General features: G+C 45.6%; 1 protein-coding gene and 1 long non-coding RNA gene across 2 annotated transcripts; both read right to left on the bottom strand.

The window, feature by feature from the left end:
• On the bottom strand, positions 1-18,152 carry LOC118382473 (ectonucleoside triphosphate diphosphohydrolase 7-like). The gene is given in 15 exon segments (XM_052517843.1): positions 1-1,337; positions 1,416-1,577; positions 2,824-2,909; positions 3,494-3,818; positions 6,781-6,944; positions 7,459-7,607; positions 12,332-12,409; positions 12,648-12,751; positions 12,914-13,064; positions 14,545-14,631; positions 14,634-14,651; positions 14,654-14,748; positions 14,963-15,142; positions 16,317-16,425; positions 17,988-18,152. Coding segments are annotated over 14 exon segments (1,824 nt in total). The 5' UTR covers positions 16,325-16,425; positions 17,988-18,152; the 3' UTR covers positions 1-1,120.
• On the bottom strand, positions 8,064-9,825 carry LOC127929710 (uncharacterized). Its single transcript, XR_008135839.1, has 3 exons — positions 9,727-9,825; positions 9,005-9,226; positions 8,064-8,164 (listed from the first exon to the last, which is right to left on the bottom strand). It is a non-coding gene; the product is annotated as an uncharacterized LOC127929710 (long non-coding RNA).
• Positions 18,153-18,663: the final 511 nt, after the last annotated feature.

Here is an 18,663-nt window from a genome sequence, read left to right as displayed (position 1 = left end):
CTGCCGCCCCTCCACTCTAACCACTAGGCTCCCTGCCACCCCTCCACTCTAACCACTAGGCTCCCTGCCGCCCCATGTTTGATTCCTGATTGTAGTTTTTCAATACAAAAGCATTCCCACAGTGGGATTATTAAGGAATTAATGCACTTCCTGTTTGTGAGACTTACAGGAAGTATACTGGTCAGATAGAAACTATCATCATGGTTACAATACTGTCCAAAACAGACAATCATAGAGGCACCCTTTTCGTCAAAGAGTAGCTAGAAGTTACCACTAACCACAGATACAGGGTCAGATTTTATTTGCATCCCCCTCATGGTTAATGTTAGGATTAGGAGTAAGTTACTTGATTCTAGATCTGTGGTTAAGGGCAACTTCAGCCTCAGATGTCAAGCTTCACCTTCCTTCACACAAAATGTCCAACACAGTGGTCCCTCTGCAACAGTGAATTATCTCCAATAGAAATAGAATGGCTCGGTCCTCAGTCCTTCACCTGTTGGGATTCTCCTGTTTCGTTGTTTTAACGATCTAGTTCTCCCTTCATGATGTTTCGCCCACATCCTGCAATTCTCCTCCCCCTTTTGAAGGTTCCGGTTACATGGCCCCTCCTACTTATGTTTCAACACTCTAGGTCAGAGGTTACTATAAATAGTGATTTGGACCTTGGTTGATATTTTCTGTTTTACGAGGGTGCTCACGGTCAGGTCAACGTTGATATCTGTATCTGGGGTGTAAAGATTTGTAAGAAACGGGAGTGTCCAGCACCCCCATAATTAAAACCTTCGTTGTAGGATGACGTTGCTATTGCATTTCTAGCCAATAGTCAACGTTATGATTCAGCGTGACTAAGCTGGTCCTAGATCATTGTCCCAACAGGCGTTGGTCCCAGTCAAGGTCATGATTTGCGGGTTGATAATCTGATCCTAGATCAGTGCCTCTTAACAAATAGAGCCCCAGTCAAGCCTACAACTCAGAGGGTGAAAGGTTGGTCCTAGAGCTGTGCATACCAGGCTATGAACACCAGTTACTGAGAGCATCTCGACTCATCCTAGATCAGTAACCCCCCCCCACACCCAAGGCCTCAGGTCAAGAAAGATTCTGAGTCTAAACTGATCCTGGATCAGGCCAGAAGAGCCTCCCCCTCCTCCACCCAGAGCAGGTCCAGGGCCTCTGCCTGCCTCTGTTCTCGCTGGTGGATCCTGCGGAGGCGGAGGATGTACAGCAGAATGGCCAGCAGGACCACCAGGATACAGGCAAAAAACAGGTAGTGGTTGTAGACGAAGGAGGAACGCAGCCAGTTGGAGTGGCTCTGTTTAAATGACTCTGCCTGGAGGTCCCTGTTAGAGAGGAGAGAGATGGATTAACAACAAACAGACACACAGACAGACAGACACACACAAGAAGTGCCTACTGACCTGAGAGGCAGGAAACGCGTCTTAAACAGGATGGCTCCCAGGGTCCACTGCACCTCCTTGTCATAGACCAGCTGAGCAGTCTTCAGGCTGGGGTAGTCCTTAGGGAACCTGAAGCCTGAGTGGAGCACCTGGAACATCCAGGCTGACTTAAAACACTGGTACCTGGACAGGGAGAGAGGTGGTTGATGAGGTGAGGTATGCTGAGGTAAGGTATGCACAATACGCATTCCATTTTTATTAGATAGGCATTTCCAGACAGATGGTAGTAGATGAATATCTATTAGACATATTGAGTACAGAGGTAGCCTGGGTAACTGGGGTTACAGATGAATATCTACTAGACATATTGAGTACAGTGGTTGCCTGGGTAACTGGGGTTACAGATGAATATCTACTAGACATATTGAGTACAGTGGTTGCCTGGGTAACTGGGGTTACAGATGAATATCTATAGACATATTGAGTACAGTGGTAGCCTGGGTAACTGGGGTTACAGATGAATATCTACTAGACATATTGAGTACAGTGGTAGCCTGGGTAACTGGGGTTACAGATGAATATCTACTAGACATATTGAGTACAGTGGTAGCCTGGGTAACAGATGAATATCTACTAGACATATTGAGTACAGTGGTTGCCTGGGTAACTGGGGTTACAGATGAATATCTACTAGACATATTGAGTACAGTGGTTGCCTGGGTAACTGGGGTTACAGATGAATATCTACTAGACATATTGAGTACAGTGGTTGCCTGGGTAACTGGGGTTACAGATGAATATCTACTAGACATATGGAGTACAGTGGTTGCCTGGGTAACTGGGGTTACAGATGAATATCTACTAGACATATTGAGTACAGTGGTTGCCTGGGTAACTGGGGTTACAGATGAATATCTACTAGACATATTGAGTACAGTGGTTGCCTGGGTAACTGGGGTTACAGATGAATATCTACTAGACATATTGAGTACAGTGGTTGCCTGGGTAACTGGGGTTACAGATGAATATCTACTAGACATATTGAGTACAGTGGTTGCCTGGGTAACTGGGGTTACAGATGAATATCTACTAGACATATGGAGTACAGTGGTTGCCTGGGTAACTGGGGTTACAGATGAATATCTACTAGACATATGGAGTACAGTGGTTGCCTGGGTAACTGGGGTTACAGATGAATATCTACTAGACATATGGAGTACAGTGGTTGCCTGGGTAACTGGGGTTACAGATGAATATCTACTAGACATATGGAGTACAGTGGTTGCCTGGGTAACTGGGGTTACAGATGAATATCTACTAGACATATGGAGTACAGTGGTTGCCTGGGTAACTGGGGTTACAGATGAATATCTACTAGACATATTGAGTACAGTGGTTGCCTGGGTAACTGGGTTGAAGGGTTTCTTACTTCAGTCTGGAGGAGTCTGCTTGTTTAGAGAACAGCTTGCTGTCCAGACGCTTGGTGAGGGTTGACCACTTGGTGGCACAATAGTCCTGCAGACAGACAGGAGAGAACAGAGAGTTACCTCCTGGAAAGATCTCTTGGTGATATAAGAGCTTAAAAAGACAGCCTGTTCCCAGATCTGTTTGTGCTATCGTTCCAACTCCTCATCATGCCAAACCTGACAAGGAGTGGCGTGACAGCCTGTTCCCAGATCTGTTTGTGCTATCGTTCCAACTCCTCATCATGCCAAACCTGACAAGGAGTGGCGTGACAGCCTGTTCCCAGATCTGTTTGTGCTATCGTTCCAACTCCTCATCATGCCAAACCTGACAGGGAGTGGCTTGACGACACAAACAGACGGGTACCAGGCTAACTTGAAGAGAATGACAAAAGTAATTTTCTTGCCTTTCACAAAACCAATATTTTCCCTTAGATTTCTTAGGCAGTGCACAGAAAGGCTTCTTCAAAGGATTTTTGTTGTTGTTGAAACCAGACTTAAAATAAATAAATAAATACAAATCAGGAACAAGAGGGCTAAGTGAGGAGAAACCTAACCTGCCTAGGTAATGACAGAGGAAACCCAGGTCTAGAATATCTGATCATGATAAGTTTTAGAATGATGAGCTGTGGTTACCGTGGCAGCCTTGGAGTACTTAGCGCTGTCGTATGGTCCCCCCATCCTCAGTACATCCTCAGTGCAGTAGAAGAACTCAGAGAAGCCGTAGAACTCTGAGTTGCTGTAGTCGATGGGGGCCTGGTACACCCCCCTGGGGGATCCCATGGTGCCATTGTGGAGACCCAGGAAAGGCCTGACTGCCCCCTGGCACCGCGCCCAGTCCCCCTGCCCTCTCAGGTGAACCGCACGGCCGTCCCGACGCACCACGTCTGATAGGCCGACAGGGAGGCATGGGTCTGCAAGGGGAGTGGCTTCCATCATGCCTGTCTGATCGCCTGTCAGCCTGGAGGACAACCAGGAAGTGACACGAAGGAAGGGATAGTCAGTTGATCAATCAATCATTAAGTTCTCAGACTCAAGGTGTTGAGAAGAAATTGTAGGAAGGTGATGAATTTAAGAATGTGACCCTCTGTTTATGCAAGTGTCTGTATATGCACGTGCCTTTGTGTATGTATGCATGCATGCACGCACAGTGCCTTTGGTAAGTATTCAGACCCCTTGACTCTTTCCACATTTTGTTACATTAGACTTATTAAAATGTTTATTATTTTTCAAAACTCAGCCATCTACACACAATACCCCATAATGACAAAGTGAAAACAGGTTTTTAGAAATGTTTGCAAATGAATAAAAAATAAAAAACAGAAATACCTTATTCACATGAAGAAATATTCAGACCCTTTGCTATGAGACTCAAAAATGAGCTCAGGTGCATCCTGTTTCCATTGATCATCCTTGAGATGTTTCTACAACTTCACTGGAGTCCATCTGTGGTAAATTCAATTGATTGGACATGATTTGGAAAGGCACAAACCTGTCTATATAAGGTCCCACAGTTGACAGTGCATGTCAAAACAAAAACCAAGACATGAGGTCCAAGGAATTGCCAGCAGAGCTCCGAGAAAGGATTGTGTCGAGTCACAGATCTGGGGAAGGTTACCCAAAAAATGTTTGCAGCATTGAAGTTCCCGAAAAACCCAGTGGCTTCCATCATTCTTAAAATGGAAGAAATGTAGAAACACCAAGACTCTTCCTAGAGCTGACCGCCCTGCCAAACTGAATTATCAGGGGAGAAAGGCCTTGGTCAGGGAGATGGCCTCCCCGCCAAACTGAATTATCAGGGGAGAAAGGCCTTGGTCAGGGAGATGGCCTCCCCGCCAAACTAAGCAATCAGGGGAGAAAGGCCTTGGTCAGGGAGATGGCCTCCCCGCCAAACTAAGCAATCAGGGGAGAAAGGCCTTGGTCAGGGAGATGGCCTCCCTGCCAAACTAAGCAATCAGGGGAGAAAGGCCTTGGTCAGGGAGGTGGCCTCCCCGCCAAACTAAGCAATCAGGGGAGAAAGGCCTTGGTCAGGGAGATGGCCTCCCCGCCAAACAATCAGGGGAGAAAGGCAAGGGGAGATCAAACTAAGCAATCAGGGGAGAAAGGCCTTGGTCAGGGAGATGGCCTCCCCGCCAAACTAAGCAATCAGGGGAGAAAGGCCTTGGTCAGGGAGGTGACCAAGAACTCTAGAGTTCCTCTCTGGAGATGGGAGAACCTTCCCGAAGAACAACCATCTCTGCAGCACTCCACCAATCAGGCCTTTATTATAGAGCGGACAGACGGAAGTCACTCCTCAGTAGCCCACTTGGAGTTTGCCAAAAGGCACCTAAAGACTCTCAAGACCATGAGAAACAAGATTCTCTGGTCTGATGAAACCAAGATTGAACTTTCTTTTCGGCCTGAATGCCAAGCGTCACATCTGGAGGAAACCTGGCACCATCCCTACGGTGAAGAATGGAGAGAAAAGTAGAGAGATCCTTAATGAAAACCTGCTCCAGGGCACTCAGACTGGGGCGAAGTTTCACCTTCCAAGAGGACAACGAGTGGCGCAGTGGTCTAAGACACCACATCTCAGTTCAAGAGGAGTAACTGCAGTACCGGGTTCAAATCCAGGCTGCATCATATCCGACCGTGATTGGGAGTCCCATAGGGCGGCGCACAATTTGCCCAGCTTCGTCCGGGTTTGGCCGGGGTAGGTCATCATTGTAAATAAGAATTTGTTCTTAACTGCCTTGCCGAGTTAAATAATGGTCAAATAAAAACACAGTCAAGACAAAGCAGGAGTGGCTTCTGGACAAGTCTCCGAATGTCCTTGAGTGGCCCAGCCAGAGTTCAGACTTGAACCCGATCGAACATCTCTGGAGAGACCTAAAAATAGCTGCGCAACAACGCTCCCCATTCAACCTGACAGATCTTGAGAGGGTCTGCAGAGAATGGGAGAAACTCCCAAAATATAGGTGTGCCAAGCTTGTAGAGTCATACCCAAGAAGGCAAAAGGAAAAGTCTACAATTATTTGCTTTTAAATATACTTAAGTATCAAAAGTAAAACAAATAATTTCAGATTCCTTATATTACGCATACCAGACGAGCACCATTTTCATACACTCAGACATTTTACAAATGAAGCATTTGTGTTTAGTGAGTCCGTCAGATCAGAGGCAGTAGGGATGACCAGGGATCTTCTCTGTTTATTGAGTCCGTCAGATCAGAGGCAGTAGGGATGACCAGGGATGTTCTCTGTTTAGTGGAGATGTAGGGATGACCAGGGATGTTCTCTGTTTAGTGAGTCCGTCAGATCAGAGGCAGTAGGGATGACCAGGGATGTTCTCTGTTTAGTGAGTCCGTCAGATCAGAGGCAGTAGGGATGACCAGGGATGTTCTCTGTTTAGTGAGTCCGTCAGATCAGAGGCAGTAGGGATGACCAGGGATGTTCTCTGTTTATTGAGTCCGTCAGATCAGAGGCAGTAGGGATGTTCTCTGTTTAGTGAGTCCGTCAGATCAGAGGCAGTAGGGATGTTCTCTGTTTAGTGAGTCCGTCAGATCAGAGGCAGTAGGGATGACCAGGGATGTTCTCTTAATAAGTGTGTGAATTGGACCATTTTCTAAATGTAATGAAAACTTTTGGGTGTCAGGGAAAATGTTTGGAGTAAAAAGTACATTATTTTCAACTTAAGTAAAGATACTTTAAAGTATCTTAAGTACTTTAAGCCACTGATTTTTATAACTTAGCAAATATTTCTAAAAACCTGTTGGCTTTATCATTATGGGGTATTGTGTGTAGATTGATGAAGAAAAAGAGCCAAGGGGTCTGAATAGGCACTGTGTGTGTGTGTGTGTGTGTGTGTGTGTGTGTGTGTGTGTGTGTGTGTGTGTGTGTGTGTGTGTGTGTGTGTGTGTGTGTGTGTGTCCCTGCCGGTCCTACCTGTTCTTGGTGATGGTGGAGTTGACCAGCTGGTCTTCGTAGCTGTCGAGCCATGTTCCCCCGAAGCCCAGGAATGTGGTGACATATACACGGTAGACGTGCTGCGTGTGCTCTGAATCACAGCCCAGGTTAAACTCTGCCAGCAGGCTCTTCCCCGACTCCTCCTGTAGAGGGAGACAGAGAACCACATACATGACTTCAACCATAAAATCATGCTCTGGGGTGAAGTTTCCCCTGGGTACCTATCTAGAGTCAGCTTCCCCTTCCCAATTCTAACCTTAACCCTTAGTGTGGAAAATGCTAAACTGGCCCAAGATCAGTAGCAACTTCACCCTACTCCTTGAATAATAGCTTTGTAAAGATCTTGGCGTTAAATTATTTGCGATAAATGGGAGATTCATAAAGGCACCAAATGGAAGAAAACACATGGAAACAGGGAGGGACTACCTGAATGTGTCCAATACGAAATGCTCATGTTATTTTTTCCGTTACAAAACATTTCGCTACGGTGTGCCCTAATGAATATGACCCTGGTGTTGAGAATCAGGACGCAGACATTATCTCTAATACATGGTGTGGTTTACTAAACCTAACATCAGGCCTACCAGTATACACAACAGCCAGTCATACCACACAAATACAATGAGAATACGAGCACTCAGCTGGATCCTTCCTTACCTGTTCAGGTGAACTGAAGTGGACCGCGCTAGGCACCTCATAGGCTATCTGCAGCGAGGCTCCGCCCATGTCCATGATGCCCACTGTACGCCGCCGGCTAATTGGGTGATGGTTCTGTGACCCTGTAGTGACCTCCACCATTGCATCATCTTCTAGGAAAATGGAGAATTGAGTGTCAGGTCAACGATGGGTAACCAACAGTCTGTTCAAAAATGCCTGTCCATATATACACAAACCCCGGCATCACCCTTTGTGGCCTGACAACATGTCCATATATACACAAACAACATGTCCATATATCACCCTGACAACATGTCCATATACACATCACTTTGTGGCCTGACAACATGTCCATATACACATCACCCTTTGTGGCCTGACAACATGTCCATATATACACAAACCCCGGCATCACCCTTTGACAACATGTCCATATACACACCCTTTGTGGCCTGACAACGTCCACATACACCACCCTTGTGGCCTGACAACATGTCCATATACACATCACCCTTTGTGGCCTGACAACATGTCCATATATACATCACCCTTTGTGGCCTGACAACATGTCCATATACACATCACCCTTTGTGGCCTGACAACATGTCCATATACACATCACCCTTTGTGACCTGACAACATGTCCATATACACATCACCCTTTGTGACCTGACAACATGTCCATATACACATCACCCTTTGTGACCTGACACATCACCCTTTGTGACATGTCCATATATACACAAACCCCATGTCCATCACCCTTTGTGACCTGACAACATGTCCATATACACATCACCCTTTGTGGCCTGACAACATGTCCATATATACACAAACCCCGGCATCACCCTTTGTGGCCTGACAACATGTCCATATATACACAAACCCCGGCATCACCCTTTGTGGCCTGACAACATGTCCATATACACATCACCCTTTGTGACCTGACAACATGTCCATATACACATCACCCTTTGTGACCTGACAACATGTCCATATACACATCACCCTTTGTGACAACATGTCCATATACACATCACCCTGTCCACAACATATACACATCACCCTTTGTGTGTCCATATACACATCACCCTTTGTGACCTGACAACATGTCCATATATACATCACCCTTTGTGGCCTGACAACATGTCCATATACACATCACCCTTTGTGGCCTGACAACATGTCCATATACACATCACCCTTTGTGACCTGACAACATGTCCATATACACATCACCCTTTGTGACCTGACAACATGTCCATATACACATCACCCTTTGTGGCCTGACAACATGTCCATATATACACAAACCCCGGCATCACCCTTTGTGGCCTGACAACATGTCCATATACACATCACCCTTTGTGGCCTGACAACGTGTCCACATACACATCACCCTTTGTGGCCTGACAACATGTCCACATACACATCACCCTTTGTGGCCTGATATATACATCACCCTTTGTGGCCTGACAACATGTCCATATACACATCACCCTTTGTGGCCTGACAACATGTCCATATACACATCACCCTTTGTGACCTGACAACATGTCCATATACACATCACCCTTTGTGACCTGACAACATGTCCATATACACATCACCCTTTGTGACCTGACAACATGTCCATATACACATCACCCTTTGTGACCTGACAACATGTCCATATACACATCACCCTTTGTGACCTGACAACATGTCCATATACACATCACCCTTTGTGACCTGACAACATGTCCATATACACATCACCCTTTGTGACCTGACAACATGTCCATATATACACAAACCCATGTCCATATATACACAAACCTGACAAGCGTGTCCCACCCTTTGTGCCTGACAACATCACCACCCTTTGTGACCTGACAACATGTCCATATATCACACCTGAAACATGTCCATATACACATCACCCTTTGTGAACAAACATGTCCATATACACATCACCCTTTGTGACCTGACAACATGTCCATATATACACAAACCGGCAGCCAGCATCATATACACATCACCCTTTAGGCCCACATCATGTCATCACCCTTTGTGACCTGACAACATGTCCATATACACACCCTTTGTGACCTGACAACATGTCCATATACACACCCTCACCCTTGTGACCTGACAACATGTCCATATATCACACAATGTCCCCGGCATCACCCTTTGTGACCTGACAACATGTCCATATATACAACCCTTTGTGGCCTGACAACATGTCCATGTGGCCATGTCCATATACACATCACCCTTTGTGACCTGACAACATGTCCATATACACATCACCCTTTGTGACCTGACAACATGTCCATATACACATCACCCTTTGTGACCTGACAACATGTCCATATACACATCACCCTTTGGCCTGACAACATGTCCATATACACATCACCCCTTTGTGACCTGACAATGTCCCATATACACATCACCCTTTGTGGCCTGACAACATGTCCATATACATCACCCTTTGTGACCTGACAACATGTCCATATACACATCACCCTTTGTGACCTGACAACATGTCCACATACACATCACCCTTTGTGACCTGACAACATGTCCATATACACATCACCCTTTGTGGCCTGACAACATGTCCATATACACATCACCCTTTGTGGCCTGACAACATGTCCATATTTACATCACCCTTTGTGACCTGACAACGTGTCCATATTTACATCACCCTTTGTGGCCTGACAACATGTCCATATACACATCACCCTTTTGTGACAACATGTCCACAACGTGACCTGACAACATGTCCATACATCACCCTTTGTGACCTGACAACATGTCCATGTGGCCTGACAACGTGTCCATATTTACATCACCCTTTGTGACCTGACAACATGTCCATATATACATCACCCTTTGGCAAACAAGTCATCAGATGCTGTCAAATCTGGTTCATCATCATGATTAGCTAGTCGGATTCAGTCTTTTACAATTATCATGTCACACTGCGCAATGTTACCAAATAAAAATCTTGATCATCCTGGACAGATTTGACAACTTGCTTCAGTTCTGTATTTGATCTGTGCATGTGAGTGAAGTGAGTCAGTGAAAACTGAAAGGGAGAACTGGGACAAAAGTAACACTTTTTTTGTGACCCTAATTACTCAGAGATCAACAGAGCTGGAGACACCATATTTTATGACACACATCTTATACATGTCCTCTACCATTAGCAACTGTTATAGCAGTTCTAGGGTAAATGAGTTTAAATTTAAACATGTTCGGACCGGGCTGTTTTTTCTAAATGTAATGAAAACTTTTGGGTGTCAGGGAAAATGTTTGGAGTAAAAAGTACATTATTTTCTTTAGAAATGTAGTGAAATAAAAGTGAAAGTAGTTTAAAAATAGACAGAGAACACAGAACTACGGCAGAGTTACTTTTGTACCTGCCAACAGAGAGGGAGGAACACAGCTTTGGGAAGGAAACAACAGCTGGCGAGAAGCACAATATCTACAGCATCTCCATGTTCCTAGTTTGTCATGCTCGTTACTTTCAACAAATGTACCATCAGCCATCATTTCATGTTTGTGTCAATTTGAATAATTAATGCTATAGGTTCGTAATTTATGAAAATGAACCAACCACAATACTAAAAATGGGACTAAAATGGATCACATAATAGCTATATTAACCATCATTTTCTCATCTCACTTTAAATGGTACGTAGTAGGAGATGTTGTTCACAATAATCACTGACTATTCATGATTAGCTCTACCAATCAGGTGCTCTGCAGCGGTCCTTGTCAGGCGCTTCTCGTGTCTTGATAGAATAAACACTTCATTCTCTTCACAAAACGGCACAATTATCCTGCTCATCACATTTCCACGGCTTGACAGAAGGTAACTGACCACCAGAATATATTATATAAGATATATTTTTTTAACCACTAACCTGCCTTTAGATAAAAGTTTGTGAAAAGCTGATCTGTCAAGTCAATTGATTAAGGCAGAATTGTAATGATGTCATATCATTTGCAAACATTCTGTCACATGTTAATGTTTTGCTGACATTATAAAAGCAATATGAACTAGAGGGAGATGAGACAATGTGCTTAGAAGTAGAGTTGATTTTATTCCAGGTCATCAGTTTACATTGTGTTACTTAGGTCCCGCCCCACATTCTCTCCTGTAACTTCTCCCAGACGTACACACAAGACTAGCTAGCATGATAGATGGAACCTGTGATGTCATTTAGTCACTAGATTGGTGAAGAAAAATAAATATGTTTGGAACCGTAAAACTCAGAAACAACTCCACAGCCGGAAAGCACTTCCGGGTCGGTATTTTCTAAACGTCACTCAAAACCACTTTTGTTCGTAACTCGGTGAAACATGTTTGGACCGGGCTGTTTTGAGAGAGATCCTCCTCTGCATTGGGAACCTGCGGACTTCACCACGTCGTTCTAAATTCTGTGTTCTCTGAGCAAATGGGTGCGTTACTTTCTCCCTGGCTCTCCCCTGTGCATCTTAGACACACTTTTCACTTACAAACTTTACATGTCCGAACTCAGAATCAAATAGGCTTTACCCAAAATAACATGGTCGCTGTGGTAGAACGTTTATCCTCGTTGATAAATGGTGAAAATGGCCATCGGGTAGCCTGATTTCAGATGTGTCCATGTAAACAGGACTATCAGGAAAACCGTTCTTCTTGCAGCGCATGTAGGCTAAACGCTTAGATCAAACTATTATATTCATCTGAACATTCACAATAATCGTGTTGTGTGCATAGCCGCCATGTACGTCATCTAACGCCCTATAAAATGGTGGCTAGCGACATGTTTCAGGCCTACAGCTAAGCCATAACTCCATACAAAATCCAGCCTCATCCTTTGCAGTGGACAAACAAGCGACATCATCAACGAAGCGGCATGGTCAAAGCGTCCCAACACAAAGTTAATACCAATCCATGCATACACACCTGCAGGCAGAAAGGCAGTGTTAACATTAACGCCACAAAGCACACAGAGGACAGGTGCAGTATATTAGTTCCATTACACCATTTGTCCTTTTCACACCAGTATAAACACATTCAGCAGGCACTTTTATCCAAAGCCACTTAGTGGCGCATACAGTTTGTGTTTGGGTGATCCCAGGAACCGAACAGTGTCTAGGTATAACTGTACCATATTCCCATCAGGCTCACAGCTCTGTCTCACCTTCCTGTTTCCCAGAGATCACCTCTGCATGGGAGCTGGAGAACAGGAAGTCAAACTCCACTGGAACATCTCTTACCAGGTCCTCCAGGATAGCAGCCTGCTGACTGGGGGTCACATGGGGAGAAATAAACACTTTTTAAACCGCTGTTAGGGATGTATAAATCAATGCTCTAAACCTCCCACAGATCTCTAGGGGGGGATACTGTGCTTGACCCCCTGCTGACCCTTGAACCCTGACAAAGTGGAGGTGGAGGGCTGAGGCCTACCTCTCAGGAAGCAGTCTCATGCCAGCAGTACAGAGGATATAGAGAGGAGTCTCCTTGTGTTTCTTCCTGGGGACATGGGTGGCAGCGAAGGAAAGGAGGGGGTGGAGGTAGTCACTGGCCTTGGCTGGGCTCAGCGCCATGGTGGAAATACCTGGAGAGGAAAGGGGAGAAAGGAAGGAGAGAGAGAGAAAAGCGAGAGAGGTTAGCGATATCTGAGTTGAGGACGAGGCAGTGGCCTTGGCTGGGGTGTAACAGGGCAGATTCACTATTTCTCTGTCAATTCTACAGTTAATTTAGTGGGAACAAAGCAGCTGCTAACTGCTTAGCAATTGTAGTCCCACTCGGTCCCACTCAGTCCCACTCGGTCCCACTCAGTCCCAGTGTGTTCAGGTATCAGGCCAATAGGTGGTAATGGAAAGAATGTTGAGATAAGGAGCAGGTTGCCTGACAACATGGGAAAACTGGTAGAAACCCTCCACACTGTATGACAACAACTAACTTCTTCTGGGGTGCCACGCCCCTACATGCCCCTACATGCCCCTACATGCCCCCCTACATGCCCCTACACGCCCCTACACGCCCCTACACGCCCTACATGCCCCTACATGCCCCTACATGGTGAACATGCCCCTACATGCCCCTACATGCCCCTACATGCCCCTACATGCCCCTACATGCCCCTACATGGTGAATGCCCCTACATGCCCCTTCATGCCCCTACATGCCCTACGCCCCTACATGCCCCTATGCCCCTACATGCCCCTACATGCCCCTACACGCCCTACACGCCCCTACATGCCCCTACACGCCCTACATGCCCCTACATGCCCCTACATGCCCTTGACATGGTGAACATGCCCCTACATGCCCCTACATGGTGAACATGCCCCTACATGCCCCTACATGCCCCTGAACATGCCCCTACATGCCCCTACATGGTGAACATGTAGGAACTCCCACAGAACTCCCAGAATAAAAGGAAAGACATGAGTAAATGAGGGACACAGTATACTGAAAGCAGGTGCTTCCACCCAAGTGTGGTTCCTGAGTTAATTAAGCAATTAACAACCCATCATGCTTAGGGTCATGTAGAAAAACACCCAGTTGCTCATTATTTTGGCAACCATGGCTAGAACAAGAGGATCTCAGGGACATTGAAAAAGGGGTCAAAAGGAGCTTAGTGTGTTTAAAGTGTGTGTGTGTGTTCAGATCTCAACCCAATTGAACACTTATGGAAGATTCTTGGGCTGCACCTGAGACAGCATTTTCCACCACCACCCAAAACATCAAATGAAGGAATTTCTAATGGAAGATCCCTCCAGTAGAGTTCCAGACACAGATTGTAGAATCTGTTCTGGTAGTTGTAATGGCTCAACGCCCTACTAAGACACTTTCTGTTGGCGCTTCCTGTATTTTGACAGTTACCGGTAACTAGCTACTGTATGTTAGCTCTCCCTGTACCAGAGGTAAAGAGGTAGAGGGGCATCTGACAGAGTACATTTAATCGTTTCTGCTCATTTAGCAGACGCTCTTATCCAGAGACTCACATCCTTTTCACCTGGTGACATTCAGAGTTAAGACTTGTTCTCTGCTGTGATGTTATTGGCATTACCCCCCCACTCTTTCCTCACCAGGTTTGATCTTCTTGACCACAGGGTGACGGTCGTGGTCCCTCATCTGCCTGATGTCCAGCAGGGTGTGGAGGTTTCCATGGTGGGGGGCCAGTAGTACACATACACCTGGAGCCGCTGCTGCCACAGTCCACCATGATCCCATAGTTTAGAGCTGCGTTGGTGACATCAGTCGCCTCCATGGTCTCCACAGATGAGAGGTATCTAGGGGTGAGAGCGGGAGATGGAGAGAGAAACATGTTAGACACCATACACTAATGCAGAGTCTGGGTTGACTTAGTAGTAGTGCAAACACTTTGCCTGGTGTGTTTTTTTTGTGTGTTTATGTGTGTGTGTATGTATGCATGTGTGTGTGTGCCTGTTTCTCTCGCTCTCTTTTTGTCATTCTGTCTGTCCGTTCATCTGACGTCTCACTCACTTGTTGACGTGTCCCCTGTGGCGCTGGGGCCCCCAGAGCTCAGTCTGGTAGACCCCCAGGAAAACCAGGGCAGAGCAGGTGAGGAACACCAGGAAGAAGGCCCTTTGCCTGGGCACACAACCCAGAGACAGCAAGGACACACTGCAGTACCAGGAGGCTGGCAGGCATGAGAAAGTGATCCTGGAGGAGGAGGTTTTCATTACTTTCATAGATATGGCCTACTACAACATAACGCATGGACACACACAGTTATTACATTACTAGTTCTGTATAACATAACACTGTGGTAACATCTCAATCAATCATAAACATTAGACCTTGTCACCTAAACACATGCTGAAGTTCACATCCTGCCATCACGTGAACACAGCAGTCCAGTTAGTGTGTGTTGCCTCGTGGTCCTTCTGAAGAACAACCAGTTTGTGATCCAGACGTTGTCCTTTGAGAACACTATTATACCAGTGTGTCGATTAACTTTTTGTTCTATTTTTTTTATCCTCTCTGATCCACCACCTGGGAAGAGTGTTTATGGACACACCACCCCTGGTCCAGCTCTCCAGACACACCACCCCTGGTCCAGCTCTCCAGACACACCACCCCTGGTCCAGCTCTCCAGACACACCACCCCTGGTCCAGCTCTCCAGACACACCACCCCTGGTCCAGCTCTCCAGACACACCACCCCTGGTCCAGCTCTCCAGACACACCACCCCTGGTCCAGCTCTCCAGACACACCACCCCTGGTCCAGCTCTCCAGACACACCACCCCTGGTCCAGCTCTCCAGACACACTACCCCTGGTCCAGCTCTAGACATACTACCCCTGGTCCAGCTCTAGACATACTACCCCTGGTCTAGCTCTCCAGACACACCACCCCTGGTCTAGCTCTCCAGACACACCACCCCTGGTCCAGCTCTAGACATACTACCCCTGGTCCAGCTCTAGACACACCACCCCTGGTCCAGCTCTAGACATACTACCCCTGGTCCAGCTCTAGACATACTACCCCTGGTCCAGCTCTAGACATACTACCCCTGGTCTAGCTCTAGACATACTACCCCTGGTCTAGCTCTAGACATACTACCCCTGGTCCAGCTCTAGACATACTACCCCTGGTCCAGCTCTAGACATACTACCCCTGGTCCAGCTCTAGACATACTACCCCTGGTCCAGCTCTAGACATACTACCCCTGGTCTAGCTCTAGACATACTACCCCTGGTCTAGCTCTAGACATACTACCCCTGGTCTAGCTCTAGACATATCCCTGTATTTCGATGGATGGTTATCCTACGCGGGTGGAGATTCGAGCTAGATTGGCTAATAATACAACCCACAAATAAAGAGTGTGTGTTACCTTGCCATATGTCCAAGCAGCAAGACCTAGCAGCAGAGTTATCTGGCTGTCACCTCCTCATGGTTGGGAACGTACTACGTGGACCCAGGTGTTGCTTTCCCCTGGTGATCTGGAGAGAAGGACATAGACATAGTCACGCCGGAAGTAAAGTCTGTCACCACGTATCCCTTCAAGTTAGTTGTGGACATGAAACATAGGTAGCTAGGCCTATCATTCGTAAATCACAGAGGCACCAAGGAACAGCCAACTAGCTAGATGTGTTGAGTTCAAAGCAGTGTCAACAGGAATAGATACAGTACATGCATGTGCAATAGAAACGCACCCTCCTACCTCTGCCCAGACTGGTGTCATAGACTAGACGTAACATAGTAAACAAAAATCCGGGCAACTCAAATTAGTATATGTTACGTTTGGTAGGGTTACATAAGGAAAAAATGAAAAGAGTGGGGTTGGTTAGGGTGGGCGTAGAACGCAAACTTCTAGCAACCCAAAGGTTGCGCGTTCGAATCTCATCACGGACAACTTTAGCCTCTATGAATAAACTCCTTTCTTGACGTTAGTCCCATCAGAAGTCAGAATGCTGAAAAAAATCATTTGAATGTACATTACCTGTTGTCCGCTGATTTATCCTTATGTAGAAGGTAATCTGAGGCTAAATATGTACAAAGTAGTGTTATTAACTAGACTCTCCGTACGCTGGTCTGTATATCAGTTTTATATTTTCAATGCAGACGCACCCGCACGCAACTTGCATAAAATGTCAACAATGGCTGAATGTCAAGCACAGACCGAATGTTGTCCCGCGCAATCAGCTGGCAAATTTCACAAGCACTTCCAGCTGAGTGTGAGGGAATGTGCTTTGGTCTATGTTTGGTTACATTCGGCTACTGTTACATTTTTGTGCATCACATGAAATGTGTCAGGAGATGGAAAATACACATGACAGAACCTACCAGTGCCGCAAAACAATTGTATTTTTATTTATTTAACAATACTGTGTACATTTGATGCCCACTACTTTCCGACAAAAGGACAACCTGTAAAGTAACCTCAAATACATGTTTTTAATCAACATTCTGGCCTGTAGAGACTATGGAGTCTTTTTTTTTTACAGTGACTTCTTTCAAACTGAATATCCATGGAGAAACCAGGGCAACAATTTGATGTTTAGGCAACCTTGCAAGTTCTTACTACGATTAGCTACTTCGCATGTTAGCTAAACCTTCCACTTACCATTTAACTTTACGCCTAACCCTACCTTCTAGCCTAGCTAACGTTAGCCACCTAGCTAACGAATTGCAATTCGTAACATATCATACGAAATGGATGATGGGGATCCCCCACATGTTACGTCTACCCCTGAGTCCAGGTTGCTCTGCCAACGAGTTAATATATTATTTAAACAGTGTTTTACGTTATGTAAGATGTATTACTTGCCAGTAAATTGTTAGCTCTACAAGCTAAACTAATCTCAATTCACCCACTGACTGCAATTTAACAAATAATGAATATGTGGCCTGTGCAGAGAATTTGTATTAACATAGCGATTTGGATTGACTAAAACTAGAACAACAATACTGATAACTAACCGGTTTCCGGTGAATGTTACAGCTGTAGCCAGGTGGCGAGATATAGTCATACATTGTGACATTGTCACCGTTCCAAACTCACTTTGATACAAATTAACACTGGCCGTCACGTCATACCAGTCGTTTTAATCCCGGGTGGATCCTACCCCTGAGTCACAGATTAACGACAAAAAAATCAATTTTCTTCGAACGAGATTAATCTTTATCCAGCAAAATAAAATAAAAGCTTTAAATCCATCAGATCACGTCGCTTCCGGTAGCCGACGTGGACACGTCACGGAACACGTCGCTGTCCAATGTGCTGAATGATGCCCCCGTGTGGTGCGTGCGATTTGTACATTCATGTTTGACCAATGCATATTGATATTGGTCAGTTTAAAATCTATAGCTGTTGTGTATCTTTTGATGTATATTATTTATCTGCATACATTTATATTCTTGCATTGATTCCATTGCATGCACAGTGAGCCTGTCATGCATCATTTCACGCAGTAATTTCACAGTAGACAGAACAGTGATGACCTTCGAAGCCAATGTTAGGGACACATTTTAATAGAACTAAACCCGATGAGCAATAAGCGCCGATGCATGTCATTTGAATCAAATGATTGACCTTGGTGGTGATTACACACCCCTGGATTCGGAAACAACTACAGTAAAACATGTGACTGCTGTGGTTACCAAAATGGAGATTATAAAATTGTCACTGCCAGCCTTCCACATCCCTCCCCTTTGGTCTATTCCCGCCTTATTTTATG

This window comes from Oncorhynchus keta, unplaced genomic scaffold (assembly GCF_023373465.1).
Source record: "Oncorhynchus keta strain PuntledgeMale-10-30-2019 unplaced genomic scaffold, Oket_V2 Un_scaffold_984_pilon_pilon, whole genome shotgun sequence".
Classification (NCBI taxonomy): Eukaryota; Metazoa; Chordata; class Actinopteri; order Salmoniformes; family Salmonidae; genus Oncorhynchus; species Oncorhynchus keta.
Note: the sequence above shows the minus strand (reverse complement) of the source record. Positions and strands in the feature narration are given on the sequence as shown.